The 24,710-nt window shown below is 40.5% G+C and overlaps 2 protein-coding genes across 2 annotated transcripts in view; one reads left to right on the top strand and one right to left on the bottom strand.

The window, feature by feature from the left end:
- Positions 1-1,321: 1,321 nt before the first annotated feature.
- Positions 1,322-6,850, bottom strand: kiaa2013 (KIAA2013 ortholog). The gene is made up of 3 exons (XM_085146729.1): positions 5,517-6,850; positions 4,139-4,992; positions 1,322-1,701 (listed from the first exon to the last, which is right to left on the bottom strand). The coding sequence occupies exons 1-3, from the start codon at positions 6,472-6,474 to the stop codon at positions 1,651-1,653; spliced, it is 1,863 nt and encodes a 620-aa protein (XP_085002855.1). The 5' UTR covers positions 6,475-6,850; the 3' UTR covers positions 1,322-1,650.
- A 3,882-nt stretch (positions 6,851-10,732) lies between these two features.
- Positions 10,733-24,710, top strand: part of plod1a (procollagen-lysine, 2-oxoglutarate 5-dioxygenase 1a) — a 30,329-nt gene continuing 16,351 nt past the window's right edge. Inside the window, exons 1-6 of the mRNA XM_085146723.1 lie at positions 10,733-11,122; positions 12,119-12,210; positions 12,484-12,617; positions 14,717-14,880; positions 18,267-18,379; positions 19,282-19,345. Of these exons, the coding sequence (XP_085002849.1) occupies positions 11,032-11,122; positions 12,119-12,210; positions 12,484-12,617; positions 14,717-14,880; positions 18,267-18,379; positions 19,282-19,345 (658 nt within the window). The 5' untranslated portion in view covers positions 10,733-11,031. The remainder of the gene's footprint in view (positions 11,123-12,118; positions 12,211-12,483; positions 12,618-14,716; positions 14,881-18,266; positions 18,380-19,281; positions 19,346-24,710) is intronic.

Genomic DNA, 24,710 nt, shown 5'->3' with positions numbered 1-24,710 from the left:
AAATGAACACATTTCAATATTTTCTCACAATAATTTGTGATTTATTCTCCCCAGTGTAAGACAAAAAATCATTTGCTTTGAATTTACACGATCAGAAATCACCCTAGCTTCTTTCTTCATTATAAGGCACACACAGCAGAAACTAAAAGCTTCACATCCTCTCGGCTACAACGTGTTCATGAACGTACACTCACGTAAGAACCTCAGTTGAAAAATACAGAACATTTTTTGCAACTTGTAGTAAGTAGTAGAAATGTGTACACACATAAACTGAGTTTGCTTTGTTTTTAAAACCCTTTAGTTGATACAAGTATTTTTGCAAATTCTGAAATCAATTCTAACCTTCGATTTATTTATTTTATTAAAGTTGTTATAAATTGTCAGTTGCAAATTGTTTTTGACGTCCTTCAGTAAAGATAGAAAACAGCAGAGCTACAAGTTACTAATGATGTTGTCATGGCCTCTGACACTGAGCTCTGTGCAGACACTAGAATAAACTGTTGGCATTAAAATAGTTGTACTGGTCTAATCTCATCTGTCTGATACATCATTTATGTGAATGACGATTTTTCCTCATGGACGAGTTCTGCAGGATTGTGTGTTGGGACCAGCACTTTCCATGTTCTACATGCTTCCCTTAAAAATTTTTATAATGAAAGTGTTATTATTAAATTATTAGAAACACGTATATTGCACATGATACCTAACAGCTTTTCTGATGAATAAAATGTCTACCATCATCCCCATTTGAACTTAAAAATGTCTGTTTGACACCTTTTCAAAAGAATGTCTTCAGTCTCATTACTGACAAACAAAACCTAAAGTGCCAAAATTATTTGAAAAATGCAAGAATCATGTAAACTCAGGTAAAATTTGTTGTTCCTTTTCCCCTTTCCAAGCATGCAAACATTTCTTTTGCATGCTTTGCATTTCTGCATTTTATGTATGTATGTATGTATGTATATGTATATATATATATATGTGTATATATATATATACTTATACATATGTGTATATATATATACTTATACATATGTGTATATATACGTATATATATACACTTGTACATATATGTGTATATATACATATGTATATATATACATCGTCAGTGTTGGTTAAAGTGACTGTGACTAACAACAAGGAAACTCAAATGAAGAAATATATATATATACATATATATACATATACATATATATATGTATATATATATATGTATATATATATACACACGTATATATATACACACACATATATATACACACACATATATATATATATATATATACACACACATATATATATATATATATATATATATATATATATATATATTTCTTCATTTGAGTTTCCTTGTTGTTAGTCACAGTTACTTTAACCAACACTGACGATTAGTAGGAAACTTTCGCTTTCACTTAGCTTTTGGATCACTGGATCATGCTTTGGGTTTATGAGCTCTATTTTCTGGGTTACCTGGTTGAACAGTCCCGTTTCAAAAAAGAAACTGAATTCCATTTTAACCAGTTAGTTTTACAGGAGCGCTCTGCAGCAGATGACGGCTGCGACACGTCAGCACATCCATGTTAATACCCCCCCCCCAAAAGCTCAAGCTCAAGCAGAACCACATGTGTGTGCATCACACTGCTGCAGCATTCAATCAGTGTCCAAGGAGTCATGGCAGTTATCCTCATGTTTGCTGGTCACCTGGTGAAGTCAGAGGGAAAGGTTAAAACAGCTGAGGAAACTGGCTACCCCAACCCAACAACTCCACCCAGGAGAAAAACAGACATGCTGAGAGTGACAGGACCCCGACCAAAGCATAGGAACATCTCACAGAGCAGCAGGGAAAAAAAGAGTCAGAGACAAATCCACATATTTCTCATCATTTAATTAAGTGATTTGATATAAAACATCATTAAAACGCAGGGAAAAAGGAACAGCAGAAAGAGACCTGGCAAAGAAAGCACACGGTTCATGCTGATCAGAGAAACGTTTAACCTGCCTCTCTTGCAAATGTCCAAAAGTCCAAATGTTCAATTTTGGTATTTTATGCTTCCAAATTGATGTGTGTTTGTTTGTTGTGCTGAAAACGTGAAGAAACGAGGAAGAAAGAAATGAGCAGACACCATCAGACAGGAAAGAAAGCTCTCCTGAAATACAGATAACACCTGACTGCAGAGCTAACACGTTAGCCTTTCATTTGTCTCCACTTAGGTTTGTCTACAAACCAATAAATAACAGAGTAGATAAAATGAGAGAATCTACATATTCCAGATCGATATGATACCGATTTGCAGATTTCACAGTTTAACATAAATTTCCTTTCATTGTCGGAGCGGTGCTAACATTGGCTCGTGTTTTCTGTGACTGCCTGTTATTTGTTGTGTATTGTTAATGAACAGAGCATTTCTGGGCCGATGGTTTAGTCCAAAATGAACTGATGAACTTGTTTCAGTCAAACATTATACTGGGAGCATAAAACTGCTTTTCAAAATGAAAGCACTAACCTGTGGAGTACCTGTCACTGGTTTAAAAATCCTCAATGTTTGACACATATACCCTATAATTACTTTACATGAGCAATGCACTCTGGGTAAATGATGTAAACTGATGGCACTTCAGAGCAGTCTTTATCAACTGCCACTTAACAGGTTACACAAAGTATAAAACATGGCACAGTGTGCTACCTTTGGCTTTGATTTCAAGCTGAAAGGAATCAGGGGAAGTGACACTGGTCTCTTTCTTATTAGAAAGGATTGTGGAAGAAGACAATACCCACAACACTTACTGTCGTGTACTTGGTACTAATTACCTAAAAGAGCAGACAAATGGCAGAAAGAGTCCAAACACCCTTGAATAGTCTGAGAAACATGAAAAATAAGAAATGCTTTCCTGCTGGTTGGTAAACCAATCACAGCCGCAGTTCCTGTTCCTGAAAGCAAACTGGTACTCATCACAACCCTGATCACAGAGGCAGCAATAACTGGAGAGGTTTAGCCAAGTTCAATCAGCTGGTGTATAAAGTACAAGGCTTTAATGTCAGATATGTTTTCCAGCTCAGTTTGAACCATCTGTTCAATTACCCAGACTGCAATGCAACTTAAATAACAATGGCAGCTTGTTATTATTATATCAGGTCTTAATGTTAGTATAACAGGCTGTGCACACATTCAGTCAAGGTGCCTTTTAAATGTGAGTTCATGTGGGAGGCTGTTCGATTATTGCTGCTCCACATTTACAACACATGATGTCCTGTCTAATGGACAACTCTCCAAGAGGACTGTGTCATAGAACAATGAAACCATCATTTTTATTTCATTCAGAGATCATTCATCACTACAGGAATGTGGGTAAAAAACATGGCATGTTAAACCTATTTTAAAAGAAGGGATTATTTGGAAAAGGAGCTTCAAATTTTTGACGTTGAAAAGTTGAGAAAGAATTGAGAAAACTGAGATCACATGGTTTCAATTTCAAACATTAAACCAATTTTACTAAATCCAGGTTGGATCAGCAAAATCACAGCACAGATATCTGTTTGTACATTTATTAATTTTTCCTATTCTTTTTCATTTCCCGACTTTTTGTTACTGTTTAACCTGACAGCAACCATAAAACTCATTATTGTAGGCGATTGAGACACCAGCCTGGATTGATGGGTAAGCTAGCAGGAGAAAAATAATAAAACAGTAGCCCCTTGTGCTCAAAATTTCACCATTGTAATCAACAATGTTTTACATTCCACAACAAACATGAAGTGCAAACAGATGTGCTAAGAGGACTGCAGACTAAATGATTTACTGCAACTCTGTAAGGACGCTACTCTTTGTTGCTACTCTGCTTTTAACTGAGATCTGACTTTGCCTTCAGCCTCTTAGAGTAAACGTGTGCAGTGAAAATCTTTATCAAGTCATTCAACACGAAACAAAAACTGTAGAAAGAGCTGGAAAGGAGAGGTGTGTAATGTCATTATGCCAAAACGATCCATGTGAGTTTAGAAAACAGTTCATTGACAGAAAAGGTTAAAGTCAAAACTGAGAACCCATCCCACAGAGAGAGCACTGAGCCAGCGACACACACACACACACACTCGAGCAGAGAACATCAGGGTTCAGTTCTGCTTCATCTCTGCTGTTTATACCTTGCTCCTGAAGAGAGGCTTAGCTCCGGGCCCACAGTACTCATTGTATATGAGCTTGAACAGGAAAAGGTGGAAGAGAGTTATGAGCGAGGCCACGCTGAACCAGAAGAGGAAGGGCAGGCCTGGGTACCTGTTGGCCATGTGTTCCTCGTGAGCGAGGATGGCCTTGAGGTGCAGAGTGTGGCGGAGGTCCTGCAGATGGCGCAAGTCTGTGGAGATGTAGAGCAGCGGTGTGATGGGCTGCGTCACCATGACGGGGAAGGTGTGGCCTTTGATCTCTGAGGTTAACTCCACGGGCTCGTTGAGGCAGCCGGCCTCACAGGCATACAGCTTCACCGGCTTTTCCTGCTGCTTTACCGACACGTGGAGAAAAGGCTTTCCGTCCACATCCAACAGCACCGCCAAGTTGATGAGGTCCTGGTTGTAGTGAATGCCTCTCAACGCGTAGCTGTTGTGCAGCACGTCTGGGTCGGTCTGGAACTGAAGATGGTTCTCTGTGAACTGAAGGCCACCAAAGCTGAGCACCATGCCCTGCATGACTCCATGGGCTCCAGCAGCTACCAACACCTTGCAGCCTCTTTTGTGCAAAGTCAGAGTCCACAGCGTGACCAGCTGCAGGATCTGAGCAGTGCTGCTTACTCTCTCAGGCCACAGGTTTTCTGCATGCATGGTAGCGTGGCCGCTGAAGCAGTGGTCAGCGTAGTTGAGACTGGATTCGAGACTGGCGCGCTCCTCGCCATTTAGCCTTTGGTCCAGAAGCGGAGCCGCGGAGGAGGACAAGATGTAGTAGAGGGTGGTGTTCACAGTGCGGCTCGATGGCGTGTGGGAGTCGATGATCTTCCTCATTTCAATACCTAAATGGAAACAAAAAGCAGAGTTATAGTTTCACATGACTCCCTGGGCCCCTTCTGAATAAAACAGCAGGTGAAAGTAGCTATTGAAAAATACATTTAACTGTACACAGAGAGACACTATTGGCTGACAGGAAGCTTTAATAAATTAAAGACAGGGTCACTCACATCCTATTCCAGTGGTAGCTGCTGATTCAGTTCATTTGTTAGTCTTGCTACTTCTGTGTTATTTTTGGTATTTTTGTAGATTCGACTAAAGAAATGGGAACAAATGTTGTGTTTTTGTGACTGCTAATAAAAAACTACAGACACTAAACTGGGTCTTTGCCAAGTCTGTTATAGGCAGACACAATAGTTACTAACTTAAAAAAAAAAAAAAAAGCTTCACCTTTGGACAACTTGCAAATCACTGCACTGTTTTTATTTAGCTTTAAAGGAGGTTTGGTTACTGTCACGCTTGCATTATGGCTGTACAGTGACACCATCTGTGATCGTTTTTGGTGCAGCTAGCTACTGCTACTCCTCACCTGAAATGAAGAGCTCCCTCCAGGCTTCCTGGTGATGTTTGACCAGGTCATCCTCACTGGTCCTCAGCAACTCTTCCAGCTCCTTTTTGGCTCCGTCTTTGAGGGCGCTGAAGGTCTCCTCCAGCATTGAGGACTCGATGGACTCTGAGGTCCACACCACACTCACAATGTTGTCTACATGCTCTGACTTAGCCAAAACATGGATCCTGCTGCTTAGCTTTTTGGTGACCACCACGACCAGAACCATCCTATTTTTTTCCACCGGCACCCTGCCAGAGGAGAGGACCACCTCTCTGTCCTCCAGTTTCTCCACACTGGTGGAGAACTTGCTACCGAAAGAGGGATTTCCAGACGATAAGTCCAGGTTAAGCGCCCTATCGGAGGGATTGTTGATATGGATTCGCTGCAGAAATACGTTAGGTCTGCTTCTGTGAGCAATAAACTCCTCTCTAATAGTGACACAGTCTCGGGTTGACTGCAGGGTGGCTGGTGAGGCGCAGCGGACTGACAGGACCGATCCCTTCCGGAACCACAGCATGTTAGCCTCAGCCTCGGCCAGCGCCCCATCCAGGCTGACGGTGACTCTGGGAGAGTACTCAGTCTGGTGTACCGGAGCCGAGCCGGGCTGTGAGGATGAGGCTACCCAAAGTTTGTTAGACTCAATATCAATCAGAATATGGCCGTTTCCAGTTACAAAAGGCGTGTCTAGCCGTTCCTGAGGTGTGCTGTATATGCCTTCTCCTCGGTCTACCAGAGACCTCCACCTGTAGATCTCAGTCAAGAGACACTGGCCGGCCGCCCCTCCGGGCATGGCCGAGCCACCGAACAACCTCCATCTTCGCTCGGCTCCCAGGTACCAATAGAAAATGAGGAAGAGCAACAGTCCTATAAGGAGTCTTCTCGCCCAGCTGCTCGATAACAAGCCTGGTAGCCCCTTCAGTCGTTGCTGTAGCCACATTTTACGATCAAAACCCGGCTGTGAGTCTGCTAAGGACAGCACCCAGAGGACTCGGGGTGAACACGCGAGGATGTCTCACATGGAATTTCGCTCGTACTTTCTCCAGGAACGAAAGCTGACAAACAGGATTCAGGCTAAATGAGCTCGTTAGCTAGCACTGTGGACAAAAACTGCACAAAATGTGCGGACGCTTCTCGCATTGTATGCTTCTCTCGTATCCTCAGAAGTGAGACATCAAGATCTCCGTTTGACTTCAACTAGAAAAAAACGAATAAATAATTAAAACAATTCTCTCCAGAAACAACTTTGCCATAGGCTGACACTTCTGGTTTGTCAAAAATGTCGTAAAGCAAATCGGCAAAAAAAAAAAAAAAAACGATCGGCTAACATAACAACCGGAACTGTCGCAAAAACCAGTAACTTTACGACAAACAGCGCTGAACAGGAAAACCCTGCGGAACTGATCATTCAACATCTCCGGCCAGAGCAAAGTGGAGTTACTGGTGCTTTATGCTTGCTGCTGTTTGGGTACAACATGAGTAACGACAGCTGCAGTCAGAGGAGAGGAGATCAGCGTTTACTTTCCATAATAGCGACTGTCTGTCTGAACTGACAGAGAGAACATGTGAGGTGGTCTGCAGTAAACTCGACTAAGGAACATGAGAGTCTTCATTTTTATAAATATCATAAACTTATGATATTTCATACCTCAGCAATAATCATTTACCCAAAAAAATAAACTGAAAATAGGGGAGATGGACTAGGCTGATGAACAGTATGTTTGAGATAGAAATTAAACTGATGGAATAATTCATATTGGTCTGTTGTCATTTTTAGAACAAAAAAGTTGACTTTTTGGACAAAAATGTCGTGTGTGTGTGTGTGTGTGTGTGAGAGAGAGAGAGAGAGAGAGAGAAAATGTGTCGAACCATAAAAAGAAGGTTATTTTTGATTAAATCGGTGCTTTTGTAACAACAGAGGGCAGTGAGGATGGGGGGAGTTGGAGGCTGTGTGCTTCATTGGCTTTGATTCGTTTCATTTGTGTTTGTTTAATCCAAACAAAGAAAATCAAAGTCATAATTACACACACTCTACCTTAGCGTGAGACGGTCGTACCTGAGCAAGGATCCCCAAGTCACACAGCAGCCAGTGTGGGTAAAATGAGGATGTCTCTGACTCACGGTGCGACCCCAAAGCAATTTCAGAAAAGCAGGCTCTCACTTTGCTCTCCTCCAGAGAGTGGAGGAGGCCTGGGTTTAACCTGATCCATGTGAAACAGCTGTTTGTGGGGGGATATCCCACCCCTGCTCAACCCCAGCGACCCCGAGTGACTGGAAGTTATTGCTTGCCTAACTTTCACCAACTGGAAATATCCCCCCGACTGTAACCCCCGGCCACAACCTCGAACTCCTCCCAGACCGTCAATAAAGTCATTACAGTGAGGCCGGCTGTCGCTTCAGCCACTGAAACACCAGGGGATGGCTTTGATCTGACCAATGAGCCTAATTTACTGATGAGTGAAGCGCGCAGAGGTTTTGAAATCAACCAAGACAGCTTTGCAGACTCTCCAGAAATACACAAGTCCTTACTAGCTGCTCCATAACTCAGTATGGTTGGTCCCCTCACCACATTGAGCTGTTTTTCCACTTAAAACATCGCACTGTCAGATATTTTTTGATAAACTGCCATTTTTACCCCCCAGTACAGAAGACTGAGCCTTTAGATCTGATCCAGCACACCCGAGGAGAGCAGCGCACAAATGATTGCGAAGAAGTGAAGGACATTTGATGGCAGGTCTTAGCTAATCGTGAGTTATTGTGTCTGATGATGAAAAGCACAAAGGCACTGTGGAAAAAGTAAAGCTGTGTAAGTTCTCTAAAACTGTTTTGTGAACACTTTTCTAAGATTATTATGCTTTGAAAATGTGACACATCTAATGTGATCATCAAAGACTTTTTAATTAAAATTTTATTACTATGCTTTGAAACAATGTCAGATTTTCATACAACATTTATTTGTATGTTGTAATCTTTTTCTTACACCGTGTGTAATTTTTATAGATACCTTATTCATTGTATGAATGTGTAATCATGTATCTTTGAGAAATAAAATATTTCATCTTTTATTTGTTTACTTTGTGGTTATTAAATAAAGATTAGTCACATATCGCACTGATAAACACATATGGCAGATGGAAAAAGCAAACACAGTGTTGTGCTGCTAAACTTTGAGGTTCTAAGTCACCAACGTTCAAATAAGAAAAGATCAAGAGGAGACGAGCAGCCCTGAGTCTGCATGTAAAACATGATAACTCCAAAGCAGCCAACCCAGGTGGCCTTGCATGGAATGGGAAGGAACAGACTCAACACAGTCGTTATCAGGGAGTTTTTGTTCGGCTCCAGCCTTGAGCCCACAGCTGGCGCCAAAGGGGTAGCCAGATTATGATGGTAACATCTTAGATCTATTTCCAGGGGCGAGAATGTTGTATGTTAGATTTTGTTTTAAATCAGATGATTATGGGGTAAATTGCAGTACTGAAGGCAGAACATACATATAATGCTGAGTGCAGAAAGAGATGGTTTCACCTCACAGGTGTGCCTGTCAGGGTTCATTTGTTGCCTTCTTAATGGGGTTGGGACCATCAGTTGTGTTGTGCAGCAGTCAGGTTGGTACACAGCTGACAGCCCTATTTGACAACTGTTAGAATTCATATTATGGCAAGAACCAATCAGCTAAGTAAAGAGAAACAACAGTCCATCATTACTTTAAGAACTGAAGGTCAGTCAGTCTGGAAAACTTTGATTGTGTCCCAGAGTGCAGTCGCAAGAACCAAACGCTATGATGAAACTGTCTCACATGAGGACGCCCCAGGAAAGGAAGACCCAGAGTCACCTCTGCTGCTGAGGACACATTCATCCGAGTCACCAGCCTCAGAAATCACAAGTTAACGGCAGCTCAGATTAGAGCCCAGATACATGCCACACAGAGCTCCAGTAGCAGACACATCTCTACATGTTCAGAGGAGACTGTGTGAATCAGGCCTTTATGGTAAAATAGCTGCTAAGAAACCACGACTAAGGAAAAGCAACAAGCAGAAGAAATTTGTTTGGGCCAAGAAACACAAGGAATGGACATTAGAGCAGTGGGAATCTGTGCTTTGGTCTGATGGGTCCAAATCTGAGATGTTTGGTTCCACCCGTGACGCAGAAAAGATTAACTGATAGTGTCTACATGCATGGTTCCCACCGTGAAGCATGGAGGAGGAGGTGTGATGGTGTGAGGGTTGCTTTGCGGGGACACTGTTGGAGATTTATTCAAAATTGAAGCCACACTGAACCATCATGGCTGCCACAGCATCCTGCAGCAACATGCCATCCCATCATTGATTTTTCAACAGCACAATGACCCCAAACACACCTCCAGGCTGTGTCATGGCTGTTTGACCAACAAGGAGAGTGATGGAGTGCTGTTGGAAAACCATTTCAGGTGATGACCTCACGAAGCTCATCGAGAGAATGCCAAGAATGTGCAAAGCAGTAATTAAAACAAAGGGCAGCTATATCAAACCATCTGAGATATAAAACATGAAGGAAGGATTAATGAGGGATTAATCTCCATCTCATATGTTTCCTCCATCAGGTTAGGGATAGGAATTAATAAGGATTCAACATCACTTATCAATTCAATTTCCTGTTGATTATCTTAGCACTTCTCACTGGGTTCTCGTTGGCTGCACTTTGAGAGTGGCCACCATTGTTAAACAGCATACCAAAGACATGCAGATGAATTGCATGTTCTGGGTCAAATGTTTGTACATGTTGGAGGTTACTCAAAAACGTCATTAGTACCGTTTTTTCTACCTCTGATAACCTCTAGCTGGACTTTAATGAATGCAATAACACTTTTTAACGTCAATTAAATTAACCACTAACTAACAAAGAACTCGTATACCAGTATTCGCAAATATATCGGATGTCAATACCACATTAGAAATACCTCTGTCTAAACTCTTCATTTGGGTTCTAATGTTAGGTTTATGATTACTTTGGATAATGTGATTGGCACTGATGTTTAACATTTCCTTTCTTTCTTTTCATGGTCAAGTTATTGTGAGCGCTTTAATTTGACAAACTGAGTTTACCCATAGTCTTTGTAAGAAACTTATATACAACCACTGGTTCAGGCTACGTGCAGATACTCATGTCTGCGGAACAGCAGGATCCCCATGTGCACAGTTCTCTCCTGCCCACTGTGGAAGTAGGCGTTTGCTTGCGATTTTAACAAGTGGGCTACTATGTTATAAAAGAGCCCGGATGGCAAATCTTTACACAGATGCCAAACTGCTGTTTTACTACTGTTATTGTTCTACTGTAACTGCTGTATAGACAAATACACGGTTTGTGTGCACACACTGAGAAACTGCGAGGAGGAGAAAGAAAAGGCAAAGTAGGGAAAAACAAGAAGAGAAGGCTGAACTGGCAGATCCAACACAGCCGTAGTTGACGTTCGCTAACGGGACCAGTCCGGTTCAAAAACAGGGACGTTAACCTGGCAAAAATGAGACTTTCATCTTTGCTGTTATTTTCAGGTATCGTTGTCTGCGCGCTTTCCGTTCTGGTAAACTCCGAAGTAGAGGGAATTCCTGAAGGTAAGTCTGGAATGCTGGCAGAGATAACGCTGTGTCCGCACCCTACGGTGTTGGTGGTGCAGTTTGTAGCAAATGTGTAACGAGACGAGTTGGGCCAGTTAAGCTCGACACAGGGAGACTTAGTTCATTTGATAACTGGCTGAAAAAAGCTGTGCTGGAACCACGCGTGTCACAGAAATGTGTGAGAAAGAGTTGAAGCCGAACTACAGACAAAACAAGACGGTGGCGACAAATTATCTGACTGCATCTTTATGAAAAGCCCGGATCCTTGGATCAGTGTTAGTCTGTTAGAAAAACCGAGATTTCCCCACTTTGTCTCGTTGTGCTTGATGCATGTCGAAAAGTTGTTTTTCAGTTTTCCAAAATAAAAATCACTGTTAATAAAACACGAACGGAGTTTATTAACGTTTCGTCGGCGCTTTCCAATTCAAAGCAAACTGTAGTCGCTCCGGGCTGAGGAGGGCTGCCATGCCGCTGACGTGGACGATGCTCCTTTGAACTGCTGTAATCATTGCCTCTAACACATTCACGTTAGCCTGTGGGAAGCCTATATTATCAATAGTTGCAGGGGATGCGGACTTGATTCTGTGATACACCCACAAAAAATTAAAATATAAGTTTAGAGACTTTTTTTCAAGCTTAATTCATAGCGACATTAACCCTGAGCAGTTCACTGTTACATCGTAACCATAACCATCTTAAAGCCTTTATCACAGCCTGTGCAAGAAACGTATTTGCTTCTCTGTAGAAATGTAACTACATGTCGACATAATCGCACAAGTATAGCTCTGCATTAAAGCTCTGTGTTTAAGTGCAAATACGCGAGCATCAAAATGCCATCATAGTACTAATACAGCGCCTCTTCTTTCTGCTAGGTTATTGTACACTATAGTTTACAGTCATACATGCGTTACATAAATACTCTTTATGGTGGTACTGTAAAGTTTTGTCACGCTTAAGTCATTCTAAATTCCTCTGTCATGCTCTGGTTTCCAGACAAACTTCTAGTTGTGACTGTTGCGACCAAAGAGACTGATGGCTACAGGCGTTTCCTGAGGACAGCGAAACACTTTAACTATACTGTCAAGGTAAAAACTTCTGGGGCAAAGTTTTTGAAAAAGTTTATTTCATGCTCTGTAGACGTGAGGCCTCACAGTCTCTTTAAAATAAGTCCCTGCTGTGTGCTTTAAGGAGTTTTATCTAAACACAAAAAATGGTCCTTTTCAGTGGATTTCAGTCATACTAATATGTGTTGATAATATAAAGCAGAAAATAAGGAAAGACATAACCTTAATGGCTGTATTATTAAAGGATGATACATTAAAATCTTTAAACTAAAAGATGAGGTGTATGTTTTTAAGGTTCTGGGCCGAGATCAGAAATGGAAGGGAGGTGACTACATGTCAGCCCCAGGAGGAGGCCAGAAAGTACGACTTCTTAAAGAAGGTCTGAAGGAGATGAAGGATGATGACCAAATAATCCTTTTTATTGACAGGTAGAGTGTCTATCTGGATACCTATGCCACTATAATACTGTGTTAGTTATTCAGCCACTGGTTCAGTTTCATTTCATGTTACATGAATCTGCCTTGTTCTGCCTTTTGTCAGCACACGAAATATAGTAATGTGTAGTTTGTAATTTTACAGCTTGATGACAAATTAAGGAAGAACTGTATTAGTAGGTGAGAAACATACTCTGTTTGGAAGCTTTTCAGCACTGTGGTGCTCTGCAGGCTGCAGTTAACATCCAGTCATTCTGTGTGGCATTGTGTGTGTAAACTCTAAGCAGGTTGATTCTGATGTATCAAAACGATAAGAAGAAAAGAGCTCAGTGACTGTGACATGACGGTTCACTTTGTGTTTCAGTAGGAACAGTGACTAGAAACACATCTGCATTTAGACATATTGGAAGAACATCAGTCCACAAGCGCTTTGAGTGCTCAGAAGAGTAGAAAAGTGCTATATAAGAACCAGTCCATTTACCATTTACCATTTACATGGTTAGAGCAACAGCAAATATTTGATGAGCGTGATATTCAGCATTGATACGTAAGGAAAACATAGGAGCACTAAATATTAGTGCATGATGTAATCAGGCTGTAAGTATGAATAGTCAACAGTTAAAGTGATTGATATTGAACAGCTGCACTGCATTAAACTCTCTTTGTAAAGATGAATGCACATTTGTGACTTCATCATTTGAATAGTTGTGTACAACATGAGTATAGAAGTAAAATTAACAGTAACAGTATTTTGTCTAAGTCCGCCATTGTAGAAATCCATTTCACCGAAACAATAGCGTGGCGCACAGTGTGACGTCAAAAAAGGCGCACACCTTTGACGCTGCGTTTTCTCCGTTTTCCTCGTTCACACATAAACACAAAAATTTAGTTTTTGAAAATTTCCACCCTGGCAGTAGTTTTTAAAATCTCCGTTTTCAGTGATCGAAAACGCAGTTTACGTGTGGACGAAAGGTGCAAACGCATAGAAAAATCTGTGTTTTCAAAAATACCCGTGTACGTGTGGACATAGCCTCAGTGTAGGGAAGAAAAAAAATCACACTTGCAATTATTTCTATTGTGCGCTGCAGTAGATGTGTTTTAGCTGACCTGCAGCTCTTTGTGGTTTTACAGAACTGAATTCAGCCATATGTAAGCAGATGTTTCACGAGCTATCTTGGCTGATTGTCTCCCTCTACACTGACAGCACAATGTTTATGCTGGACAGTCTGAAGCTGCTGTGAAGGTGGACTTCAGTGAATGAATCTAAGCATCATCACATAAAGTTCATATTATGTAACCCAACACTGACCATGAACACCACAGCTGCTGTGCACCCGTCCAGTACAGTGCTTTACTTAGAATCCATTGTATGACTCTAAGCTAACCTGTTTATCCTGCACTAAAGAGCAGATTCAGTAGCACAAAGGTCAGAGGCTACACCTCAGGTTGTCTTGCAGGAAGCCTAAAAAATAAGAAAAAATCAAAAGGTCACATATACAAAAGCCAGTATCTGATGTAAAAATGAGGACTTACATGTAAACCTAAAATTTCCAGTATATGAAATACCACTGAGCAGAATTTAGCTTTTAATAGCCACTTATTTAAAATACATTAGCAGTTCTTAACTGTTTCTGCTGTTTCTCGAGTCTTTTAAGGTAGCGTGCTTTGAATTGAGTAACAAGCTCCACTTTTAGCAGTTTATTTGCCGCGTTACGATGTTATGAGTCAGTATACTAAATTCAGAAGATATTACTGTTTCAGTGTTTATGCATATTTAATTTAAATGACATGTTTTTGAAGCACATTTGATGCACTTTAGCTGTACATGGCAGCTAAAGGAAAAGTCCTGACATTTTGTAAAGTTGTAAAATTCTTTATGGTGAAGCATGTAATTATAGTGAAATCAAGAAAGTGTGTGTTGTTTTTGTTGCAGTTCCTTTTCTGGTAGTAAACATAGTCACAGGCAAATTAACTCTGGCTGGTATCATATAATAACAACGCCTTCATTTGTTTTAACTGTGTCACTGGCTTCACATAGGGCTGAGCTGCACTGTGTACTAACGTTTTCTGTTTTCACTCCCTTCATGACTTAGCTACGATGTGGTTTTCGCCTCGGGTCCAAAAGAGCTGCTCAAGAAGTTCCAGCAGGCCAAGCACAGGGTTGTGTTCTCCTCTGAGACCCTCATCTGGCCAGACAGACATCTGGAGGACAAATATCCCCACGTCAGGGAGGGCAACAGGTTCCTGGGCTCAGGGGGTATGTTTATCAGTCTTGTTGTTTCTTGTACTGCTGAGAAAAGTAATATTGCTGTGTAATTTCTGTCTGTTTGTTTTTACCTAACATGAAGTATTTATTCTGAGAAAAAACAATATTTTTATGTCATATTTTTTTATTAGAGACACCTGCGTCACAGTGTAGCCATGTGTGGAGGGTCACGTAATTTTAGGATGCAGGACACAGCACACAAAGGATTTTTCAAAAAGGGAGCTCTTTAATACACTGTTAAAAAAAAATCCTAAAACAACGGTAATATTCCGGCAGCTGGGGCGCCAAAATACGACCGTGAAATAACAGAAAATAACTCCCCATAAAAATACGGTTATTTCCAGTAATGAAAATACAATTAGTTGCGCTAATTTGACATGGGATCTCGCCTTTTTCAAGTGCCGCTAAACATTAAATTAGGAACATTTTAACGTGATCAAACAATGAAATTACCTATAAACAAGGTCAATGAATGTGGCAATATGAATCATAATACGTAAGTGTACAGAAATATACAGTTAACAGTTGGTTTAAATAATAATGGATTGTACGCCCTGGGACAGACTGACAGAGGCGAGGCTGCCATATCACACCATCGCTATCGCCAGTAGGCGGTAGGTGAAGTGTCTTCACCACGGACACAACGACGGAGAGTGTCCGAGCCAGGGCTCGAACCGGCAACCTTCTGATCACAAGGCAAACTGCCAACTCTTGAGCCACGATCGCCCTAACTAGCAATGATAACAATACTTATGTGAGGTAACACAAGCTTATAGGGATCATGTTATATGCTTTTCCATGGCATTACATTTGAATTCAACAGTTCGATCTTTCAAATAACGGACAGATATTTGTGAAATCATGATACATTTGTGAATGTATTTTAACAATCTAAATATGCATATGTACAGACAGATACATTTAATAATCATGAAAATTATGTTTCATTACATTACAGTGATTTAATGTTAATTTACATTTGAAATGTGAAGTCAAAGTCTATTTACGTAACTTTAATGATATTCTAGAAGAACAGAACATTACTGTAAAATGCAGTAAAATACCTTCATATTAGGATTTTTTCCTACGGTCGCAGCCATACCCGCGACCTGGTTGTTGTTAGTTCACATTCATTGGCCGATGCTTAGCGTCATGTTATTATGTGTCCCAACATCCAATGGCATGTCACATTGTTTTCATGGCCACACCCTCACCCCAGGTGCAGAGGCCTATTTCTGTTCTGAGATTTATATTAATTGCAATTATTAACTCTACATTTCTTGTTCAAAATTTATAATTAGCACAACGTGGCCATGCAATGTTTTACATTGTGGCATGCAAAGGAATCTTAACAAAGAAGCTCACGGAGAGAGATTGAGCTTGTCACCCAACCCCAAGCTGGAAGGGGGAGCTCTATAGTAAAACACTTGCTGGTGCTACAATGTGCCTCAAGGTTCAACAACAGCACAACAGAAGTCACTCATGGTACAGCACTCCCTCTACAAAACAACAACTGTCAGTGACTCTGCACCATGGCATAAACACAACATTCAAGATAACAGTTAAAAGTAATGTAACCATAAACAATAAAACAAGAACATCTAAGCAGCACATGTCCCAACGCATGATGGGAGAGAACTAGCTGTTCCCGCAACACGCCACAATATGCTTTTTTTAGTTTTTATGCCTATTAATTATATTTTCACTTGTTACCTCTTAATTATTGAATCAGACCTGGTTGACATGAAATTTTCAGCAAAATTATAATTCAAATACTCCTTTAATTATTGATTATTCTCATTAATTTTCGATCATTTTATATATTTTTCCATAGTATTACATTTGAATTTAACAGATCATTCTCTCACATAACAGACAAATATTTGTGAAATTATGATACATTTCTGGATGTATTTTTACAATCTAAATATGCATATGTACAAAAAAATATATTTCAAAAACAAGTAAATTGTGTTTTACTATATTTACAGTGATGTTACGTTATTTTACCTTTGACATGTAAGATCACAGTCTACTTATGTAAATTTAATGATATCCTAGAAAGACAGTACAAAACTGTAAAATATACAGTAAGATACTTTGACATTACTATTTTTTGGAACAGTGTAGCTAATCCAAAGTGAATCATTGTTCAAGGGAAAAATCCAAAACACAAGAAATTAGAAAACAACAAAACACAGAAAAGTTACAAAGAACAGTGCATACAATGCCAGAGTGGACAAAGCAACTACAGTTCATACTGTACAGTACTGCTGTATGTAGCCACACTGAGGGCTGGTGAAATACTGGAGGCCAGCTCGGCAATGAGATAAATCTAAACATAATAAACGCAGGTGAAAACAATCAGGGAAGTCACACAGCAGGGACAGGAGACATCACAGAACAGCCTTCACAGTAAAACAGGCACATTTATAACATCCTGAATACCAACTCCCACTACCTCTCACTACAGAACAAGGAAACACAAAAAGACCAACGCACAGACACAGAATGGAGACAGTTTCAACAGATTTTGTAATATGTGTTCATATGGGATGGAAATCTATTGGAATTTAGCAACTCCAATTCCATTGTTGATGTCACTTGTCCATTTAGTTCCTTACCAATTATCTTATTGATTCTCTACATAATAGCTCTCTAACCTCGAGTACTAGAAGGTAAACTCAGCAGAAAGCGTTTATTAATAAAAATCAACCCAGAGACTGAAGTAGCTCACTAACATACATTAACAGATCCAAATCCAAATGCAGTGCTGCACTGCACTTAATGTTGTTTTAGTACTTTATTAATCAGTACTTTCTTAACATTGTTTCAGCATTTGCATACTTAGTCAACTGGTGCCATGTAAGCAATTATAAAAATGTAAATTATAAAAAAGAAAACATTTTCAGATGGTATTAAATGTTAAGCTGCTGCTGTATCTCTCACATCCAGCAGGAAAACCTGGAAGGTAAATGAACTGGTTCCTATTTAGTGCTTTTCTACTCAACCTCAGCACTCAAAGCTCTTTATACAACATGCGTCATTCACCCAATCATAGAAACACTACTCCCCACTTGTGTAAATAAGCAGGTTAAAAGGGTCACTCACCTTCTGGGCTTAAGAAGTACCAGAAAAAAAATCCTTAAAATGTGAGGCTCACAGGTTGCTGATAGATGAGATAGGGCAGATGGTTTTATAGTAGGTTGTTAGTCAGCACTGCACTGGTGACATAAACCTGGTAGAGCTCATTAGACATGCTCCTCGAAACAGACACCTTCACTTTCCCTCACTGTGTCTACATGAAGGTCATGAACAAATGTATACTTCTAATATATGTGATCATTTCCTGTCTTATTTCTCTTGTCTCCTCACAGGTTTCATTGGCTATCTTCCCAACATCAAAGAGCTCGTTGCTAATTGGACAGGAGACGACGGTGACAGTGATCAGCTGTTTTTCACCAAGATTTACACTGATCAATCAAAAAGAGTAAGACTTGTTCCACTGCTGTAACTTTATGAAATTCCACTATTTTTTCATGAATTCCCCTACAGCACTGTAATTATATGAAGTGATGTTTATAACATCTCCTGCTAACTGAAATTCAGCACTTTCTGTCCACATGGTTCGAATTACAGGTCTTTTAGCTCATTGGACATTTTCCTGGTTCGTGTTAGGCTTTTAATTTGAAACATGTACCAGGGGCTTTTTGATGGTAATGATGAACAATACACAAAACAATAGTGCTGAAAATACATCGTTTTCATGTTGAATGCAGCATAATTCAGGGCAGTAGTATTCTGATGTTAGCTATCATGTGAAAGCAGGTAAATATACGCTGCTTGGTGTTAAATGTCAACACTTCACCGAGTTCTTTTGATTCCTCAGAGGCATCCGATGGAAGACAACACACTGCTCAGTAGACAATTTAGCACTTTATTTCTCTTTCACATTACTTCTAGAAGGGAGATGCGTCCTGCATGACACATTGCCGCGGATCTCCAAATGGTGGTGTGCCCCTAACAGTTTTATTACAGAAGCTCTCTCACTCTACTCTAAACAACAGTGTCTCACTAACTTTCCACTAGAGATGGTCCCCTCTTATCTACATTTTTCCAGGCAAGCGTGAGTGAGAGTCTGCAGCTTTCTACTCCCCAAGGACACATGGTCTCATGCCTTTATTTTCAGGGCTGTGTCCACTTAATACTACACTATATAACTTTATAACACTTATTAATAAAAAAGCATAGCATTATTGAGGCACTGAAAAATTATTTATTCCCAACATCGGCCTGAAGAAGCAGCCACAGTTTGTTTGTTCCTGTAGAAGTTTTCATCTTATTGGATACATGTAACATAATAGATCAAAAGAATATATTTCTATGTTTCAGAAATCTATAAATATCACCCTGGACAACAAATGCAGACTCTTTCAGAACCTTCATGGAGCACTTGGTGAGTGCACTGAATTTTGTTTTCTTTGACCAGCAGGCCAAGGTTGTTGATAACACATGTTACGCTGCCCAGCATCTTCTCCTGCTCTTGTTTACAATTCACATTATAACTAAAAATGATAAACAACAGACAATAAATCAGAAAAATCAGAAATCAGAGACACTTTACTTATCCCAAAGGGGCATTTAAGATACAACAGAGCACCATGACACTGAAGATAAGGACAGGGCATAAACAGGCAATAAGAATGAGAGCATTGGGTTCATGTCGAAGTGATGGAAACAAGTCTGAAAATCACAAAAATGAGGAAAAGGAAAAGAAAAGAAAATATACTGAGTAGATGGCGAAAAGAAACAACGAAAAGAGCATTGAAGTTAGAAAACAGTAACAGAGTAACAACTTTAACAACCTTTTCACGTTTGGCTTCATAACTCAAAAAGACCTTTTAAGGAACTTATTGAATTGTAGCATTTTCACTTTGACCTACGGATACATAGATGAGGTGATATTTTTGGATAATAACTTAGAAATTCATACACTGATGATGAAGTGGTAATTGTTTTAATACCCCAAAGGTGAAGGGTATCATTATGGTTTGCCAAAGTAATTTTTGTGGCATTATTTCCTTTGCTGAAATGAACAATCATTGGCTACCTTAGCAAGGTGCATAAAAAACAAAACGATGTCAGCAGATGTGGTATGGTGACCAAACTATACACTTCATTTAGATGTTACATTTATTTCCTCTGTTGACAGGTCTGTAGTCACATTGTAAAGTCTCAGGAGGAGTGCTCCATTTACTTTTAATGCATCACCAAAATGTACAAAGATCATTGTAAGAATGAGAGAGTTAAAGTGTCTTTACAGGAATAACAGTTATACTGTTTACAGAACAGTTGTCTAGTTGGTGGCAGGTAGTTTTTTGTGTGTAACTGAACAAGTCTAGTAGGGAACACATGTCACAAGGTTTGGCAGGCAAGGAAATATAAGGAAGTCCTTCTCTGGTATTGTGTGGGATCAATTCAAGTTTATTTATACAGCACCAAATAACAACAGTCGCTCTCAAGGCGCTTTACAGTGTAAGGTAGAGCCTACAATAATACATACAGAGAAAAAAACCCAATAACAATATGACCCCCTATGAGCAAGCACTGGTCCAGCCCTAACTATATGCTTTAGCAAAAAGGAAAGTTTGAAGCCTAATCTTAAAAGTAGAGATAGTGTCTGTCTCCTGAATCCAAACTGGAAGCTGGTTCCACAGAAGAGGGGCCTGAAAACTGAAGGCTCTGCCTCCCATTCTACTTTTAAATACTCTAGGAACAACAAGTAAGCCTGCAGTATGAGAGCGAAGTGCTCTAATAAGGTGATATGGTACTACAAGGTCATTAAGATAAGATGGGGATTATTTAAGACCTTGTATGTGAGGAGCAGGAGTTTGAATTCTGGATTTAACAGGAAGCCAGTGAAGGGAAGCCAATACAGGAGAAATCTGCTCTCTCTTTCTAGTCCCTGTCAGTACTCTTGCTGCAGCATTTTGGATTAACTGAAGGCTTTTCAGGGAGTTTTTAGGACTTCCTGATAATAATGAATTACAGTAGTCCAGCCTGGAAGTAATAAATGCATGAACTAGTTTTTCAGCGTCACTCTGAGACAGGATATTTCTAATTTTAGAGATGTTGCACAAATGGAAGAAAGCAGTCTTACATATTTGTTTAATATGTGCATTGAAGGACATATCCTGGTCAAAAATGACTCCAAGGTTCCTCACAATGTTACTGGAGGCCAGGGTAATGCCATCCAGAGTAAGAATCTGGTTAGATACCATATTTCTAAGATTTTCCCCAGAGATATAGTCGTTTTGGGGGGTTGGGCTATTATCGGCAACCATTTTTGCTAATAGCTAAGTGTTAAGGTATGGACTCGGTTTCTTTCACTGTTTGCAGAAAGCTCAGGTATATGATGTCTATGGCTGGATATCTACATTTTACTTGGTTCAAGCAGATTGTAATGTTGGTCTGGTGAGGAAGGAGCGTCTCGTAGGTCCCGCGAGCATTTGGCATGGAGGTTAGCCGGACAAGTCGGAGCCTAGGCAGGACCTTTATTTGGCATTAACAGATTAAGATCATACAAGCCAAGTCTCCACAGCTCTATGCTATCCGTACATACATGTGCCGGGGGTTAGATAGTCGCCTGCACCAGCCCATTACAATGGGAAGGTCTCTCTAAAACACATGAGTGGAGAGCAGCATGCTCGACTGTAATGGCTGCACTCACACTAGGAGACTCTCCAACTACTACAATAATGGGAAGACACCCCATAGCAGTGCTATGCCATAATAATGGTTGTTACAAGATGTAGGCCTTGAAAAGCTCTCACTGGAGCTCCAGTGGTTGCAATGCTCCTATATTGGTCCCCACGTCTACTTCTGTGACTCCAGTTCTTGTATATTTTCATTGTCGAGGAGTGGTTCTTATTGCTTTTTTGCTCAACTGTAGAGGACAATCGGCAGTACCTTCATCGTTTCTTTGTAGATGAGGGTGCATCCCACCATTCTAGGATAAGTATGGTGCCATGGTGAGGACACCTTCTGTTGGTCTTTTGAGGAGTTATCTTGATGACGTGTCACTATGAGAAGGCTACACAACCTTTATCCAGGTGTGGATAAGTTGCGTAGCACAGGTTAGAGCAGAACAAAAAATGTTATCCATGACACGCAGGTCATCTTTTCTGTATGAAGTATAAAATGACTTGGTTACATTGGTCTGACAGTAACAACGTGTGAGTGTGTTTTTGATAAAAGTTGACGTCACTGACATCAACATTGCAGTCCATTTTAGGGCTATTTCTGGGCAGTGTTTAGCCAGTTTTTATCCTAACTAGTTCTAGATTGCAGATGATATGGACAGTGGGGTTTCTGGCCAATTCAGTTTGGTCATTACCTGCCAGTGAAATTACTTCCTCTCTCTGGCATTTCACAGAGCATCAGAACTGATGCTCTGTGAAATGCCATCTCTGCTGCATCCTTCTGGAACAGAGATAAAGTCGACTTTTCTACAAGGCCACACTTCTGCTAGCTTGAGAAGATATCTACACATATGTGTCACACTTTGACATGTGAATGAATAGACCCCACAGTTACCAGCTGATATGGAGTGTGGATAAAAATGTTGCCAGTTGATTTGGTAGATTTTTACACCAGGTATCCTCCCTGACACAATCTTTTAGGGATTTATGTTTCCTCACGCACCCAAGTCAGGGATCTTTTGCTTGATACTCAAAGACCTTAATCACTACACTATGGAGCCACTTGCCCTGAAAGACAAAAATAGTCCACAGTAATCACATTTCCCTGTATGGCATTTGCTTATTATAAATAACATGGAATCCAGACAACAGGGGGTAAGTGTGGGTGAACTGTGGGGCAAACCCATACTTATCCCAGTCTTTTGGTTGCCCATAGCCAACTGTAATGGGGGCCCCGTGAAGTAAAACTACTCCTAAACTATTAAAGGGCAAAACTGCTATGGGCCCTTTTTCTTTGCCACACAGCCAGAGCTGCCCACTGTGGGCTCACCGGGCATGTTTGCTGGGATTATTTCTTGGTCTAGTCTAGATTTAAATTGAATTACTGATATAACACCTTTTCTATTTTCATGAGACATAGGATATTGAGGGATCATTGGAAAGTCTTTATTTTGCTTTAATAGTATCTGTACAGGCTCAGCAGATCTGATCTAACTAACATCACTAGACACAGAGCCGTACTGATGTAAGAAGCGTGGAAACTATCGTGTCATAAAGCTCCTCTGTGAACTGACTCTGATCTAACAGTGTGTTGTCCTGGCTGGTTTCAGTAAGTTTGCCGTTCAAAGTATATCATATAACAATGTCTCTGTCACCCTCAGAGGATGGTATGTGTGTGTTCCTCAAGCTAAGGTACTCTCAGGTACTGAGCAGTATCTTAGCTGTTCCTAAGACTGTGCTCTCCCATGGATAGAGACCTTGGATGTTGTAACTGGAATCTGCTGGAGCCACTCTTACAGTTTTGTGTTTAGAAGCTAAGGGGAGAATTCCAGTGTGGTACTGTGTGGATGAGTTCTTGAAAACACGTTCAAATCTTAAAGGTGTTTATATCATACCTAGAAAATTAAATATCTATGAGGCTTTTAATCATTTCCTCTCATTCATAATCAGCTGTACCATAAATGCTGTCTCTGTATATATTCTCCACCAAATATTATAAATTCTTATTTATACTGATGAGCCAAAGAGAGGTTTAGAGTAAGTGGGGTTGGTTTACACCCAACTAATATATAGGACAATATATAGATCTCTCCAAAACTAAGATTTTACAAATTTGTTATAAAAATGCTATTAATATTATATTTGTCAAAGGATACTGATATGAACTCAAAGCGTTTGCAGCTTTAAAGTTGATTGATTAATTCCATGCTGCTGTAACTTCAGCTCTGAAGACAAACAGCAGACGACCTGATAGGAATGAAAGAAAACACACAGACTAAATGCACACAGGAGGCGATCAGGGGAAGTGGAAACACCCGGGGAAACAGCTGACTAGAATGAACATAATGACGCCACGGAGGAAGTGAAACTAAACACAATGAACATGGTAAATGGCCTGTATTTGTATAGCACTTTGCTAGTCCCTAAGGACCCCAAAGCACTTTACATATCCAGTCATCCACACACACATTCACACACTGGTGATGGCAAGCTACATTGTAGCCACAGCCACCCTGGGGCGCACTGACAGAGGCGAGGCTGCCGGACACTGGTGCCAACGGGGCCTCTGACCACTACCAGTAGGCAATGGGTGAAGTGTCTTGCCCAAGGACACAACGACCAAGACTGTCCAAGCCGGGACTCGAACCGGCAACTTTCCGATTACAAGGCGAACTCCCAACTCTTGAGCCACGATCGCTCATGGGACACCAGACCTCTTCAAAATAAAACAGGAAGCATAATGAGACGCAGACATGACACAAGCTTGACAACATAGGACACGCAGACATGAAAGACATGACAGACTAAGACGCGGATTTACCATGGTGGACTGACGAGGGACGCAAACACCATAAAAACTTACAGAGGATGAAAAAGGGACTGGAGATGAGACATGGACATAACTAAACACGATGACCGGGGGAAAGCACACGTGACAGAAGGAATGGGTCACAGGGGGAAAAACACGTAAACAAGAAGAGGAAACTGGAGACAAAGATATTACTGAAACACATGAAGGGCGAGGGAGACAGGGGGTGAGGACACACCTGATAAACAAAGAACTAACATGGCGACCTCGGCAAAATAGAAGGATCTTTAGATAACTAAATGAGACTAAAA

The sequence above is a fragment of the Neolamprologus multifasciatus genome, chromosome 20, assembly GCF_963576455.1.
Source record: "Neolamprologus multifasciatus chromosome 20, fNeoMul1.2, whole genome shotgun sequence".
Taxonomy (NCBI): Eukaryota; Metazoa; Chordata; class Actinopteri; order Cichliformes; family Cichlidae; genus Neolamprologus; species Neolamprologus multifasciatus.
Note: the sequence above shows the minus strand (reverse complement) of the source record. Positions and strands in the feature narration are given on the sequence as shown.

Excerpts from the sequence above, each read along its gene's own strand:
- kiaa2013 (XM_085146729.1), bottom strand. The coding sequence starts at position 6,474 with ATGTGGCTACAGCAACGACTGAAGGGGCTACCAGGCTTGTTATCGAGC. Across the intron at positions 4,993-5,516 it reads GAGGGAGCTCTTCATTTCAG|GTATTGAAATGAGGAAGATC; the intron begins GTGAGGAGTAGC and ends GTTTCCATTTAG. Across the intron at positions 1,702-4,138 it reads AGCCTCTCTTCAGGAGCAAG|GTGACCAGCAAACATGAGGA; the intron begins GTATAAACAGCA and ends TGACTTCACCAG.